The following is a 2,244-nucleotide window of genomic DNA, read 5'->3' on the forward strand; positions in this document are numbered from 1 at the left end:
TAAAGCGGCGCGATAAGGGTTGAACCGGCGACGTGGTGGACAGACGGAGAGACGAAGAGACCAGAGCGCGCTGTTCGCGCGAGTGGGCCGTAGCTCCGTAGCATAGTGTAGCACTAGACGGGGGCTGCGTCGCCCGCGAGGGGGCCGTAGTCCCCCGGCTGGGCGGCAGGAGTATGACGGAGCGTGCGTATACTTGTAGTATACCCGTGTGGGAGTCGAACCCACAAGTGCAAGGGATGCACCCAGCCGTGCGGGCGTGTCGTCGGACGGCTAGAGAGCCGTGCAACGCTGGCATTTAACGCCATCCAGTGGCGAGGCAGACGAACTGTTTTACGTGTCAGGTGGTGTTGGCTGCGGAGGTCCAACGCTCCTCTAGGTTTCTGGCGTGTTTGTACTCGGTCGTATAGCGTTCACGTGTTTCGGTTGCACGGCGATCCAGGAGGCGGAGTTCGGCCGCAAGGTCGGGGTCCAGCTTGGTTGCTGCCATGAACTGTTTGACGACTCGTGTTCGTTCATCGGGTGTGGTAGAGAGCGGGCGCAGGAGGCGGATGTGGTCGAGTGTCTTGTAGCGGGTGAGCAACACGTACATGGTTGCACGCTTGAGGCCACCGGGCGGGACGGAAAGGTCTGCGACCCAGCATTCTTCCTTGAAGCTACGGCCCTGTACGAAGTAGTCGGTGACGGCGTAGTAGTCACCAAGCGGTACATTGACTCGACGTACATTTTTGGTGGTGGTGCCGGTGTTGGCGGCTGGCACGGTGATGTTTGCTGCCGGCGAGGGCCGTGGTACGATGGCGAAGGCAGCACCTTTGGCTGCGAAGTCCGATAAGTCTGCTAGCACCGCTTTGGGCGCGTGCCCTTTAATGGGACGGACCAAGACGGCTGCGGGTAGGTAGTGGAGGCGCCAGTACGGGCCGCGGCCATCGTCAGGCGGTTCACGGCTGTCGGTAAGCAGGCCACACGCCTCGACTTCATTGTTGTGGCACGCGCCGGCGTCGGCAGCTGTGGTGTCGAGTAGGGTGTAGCGTGCACCCTCGTAGTACCAAGTGTCGGCGGTGGTGTGGTCGAAGGTGGCGTCTTTTACTCGCATTGCGACAGCCTTTTCGACGTGTGAGAGCGCCTGTTGTTGGGTTGCGGCATGTTGCCTAACCGGGACGTGGTCCGCATTCCAGCTGACCAAACGCGCTCCTTTGCGGCGCGCCTGGAGCATCAGGAGGCGTGTGTTGAGCGCGTGCCTGGGTTCGTTCCGTTGCAGCACGACGCGGGGTTCGAGGTCTGTGAGATCGGACAAATCTGTGATGACGCGTTGGTTGAGTGCGTCTACTAGATCTGCGACACGTGCTTCAGTGGTTGGAATGCCGCCGAACATGGTTGCGAAGCGGGTAAGCTGCTGGCCAGATGGGCTGTTGTCTTGCCGCTGCTGTTTCTGCAGCATGAATACGGTGCCGCCGAGCTGACGGTACAGGTTGAAGCCGTCGTGTAGGCGGGTGTGCGTCTGTGGCACGGGGCGATGAGTGCGACGTGTGGAGGTGGTGGCGCGATGGTTGCCGGTGTCGTCGTCTGCGTCAGTGTTGTCATTGTTGCTGTCATCATGACGGTGACCTCGACCTTCGTCAAGCGAAGCTGGTGTGCGTTGTGCTGTCGGTGCCGAGGGAGTGAACTGGGGGTTTCGCTCAACGTCGGCGGCGTAGCGGTACGGTGGTGAACCGCCTGGCTGAGGGTGCTGTAGCAGGTCACCGATTCCGCCCGCGGCACGGCCGGATAAGACGCGGCTGCTGTCATGGGCGGGCCCAAGGTGTGGCGGAGGCGGCAGACTGGCTGTGCAGGAGTGGCTGATGGCGCCGAGGTGCTCGTGGCTTTGCATGCCAATTTCGTCGATGAGCACAGCGCCATCGCCGACGTTGCGTTTTACTTGAAGGCCAGCATGTGCGCCGCGCTTAGGAAAGTTGGTGCCACGGGAGCCGCTTTGGCTGGCTGAGATGCCGAACATGGAGTGGGTAGATAGGCTGCGATGGACTGGGGTGTTGAACGCGATCGCGGCGGCCCAAGAGTATGCGCACGTGGCGGCCCAGTCAGGACTGTCATGTTGGTACGTGTACCACAGCAGTGCGTGTACGAACTGAGTCTTGCCTGTGCCCGGAGGACCCATGACGAGCATTTGCGGTGGGACACCTGGATCGGGTTGGTTGCGGCGGTCGAAGTAGCGTGCCATGAGCATGAATGGCACGGCCTGATCCGGCGCCA

General features: G+C 61.6%; 1 protein-coding gene across 1 annotated transcript in view; it reads right to left on the minus strand.

The window, feature by feature from the left end:
* Nucleotides 1-337: 337 nt before the first annotated feature.
* The window catches only part of VOLCADRAFT_100964 (uncharacterized protein), a gene marked incomplete at both ends in the record, with an annotated part of 7,032 nt that continues 5,125 nt past the window's right edge, over nucleotides 338-2,244 (minus strand). The window contains one exon of the mRNA XM_002959445.1: nucleotides 338-2,172. Within this exon, the coding sequence (XP_002959491.1) occupies nucleotides 338-2,172 (1,835 nt within the window). The remainder of the gene's footprint in view (nucleotides 2,173-2,244) is intronic.

The sequence above is a fragment of the Volvox carteri genome, assembly GCF_000143455.1.
Source record: "Volvox carteri f. nagariensis unplaced genomic scaffold VOLCAscaffold_254, whole genome shotgun sequence".
NCBI lineage: Eukaryota > Viridiplantae > Chlorophyta > Chlorophyceae > Chlamydomonadales > Volvocaceae > Volvox > Volvox carteri.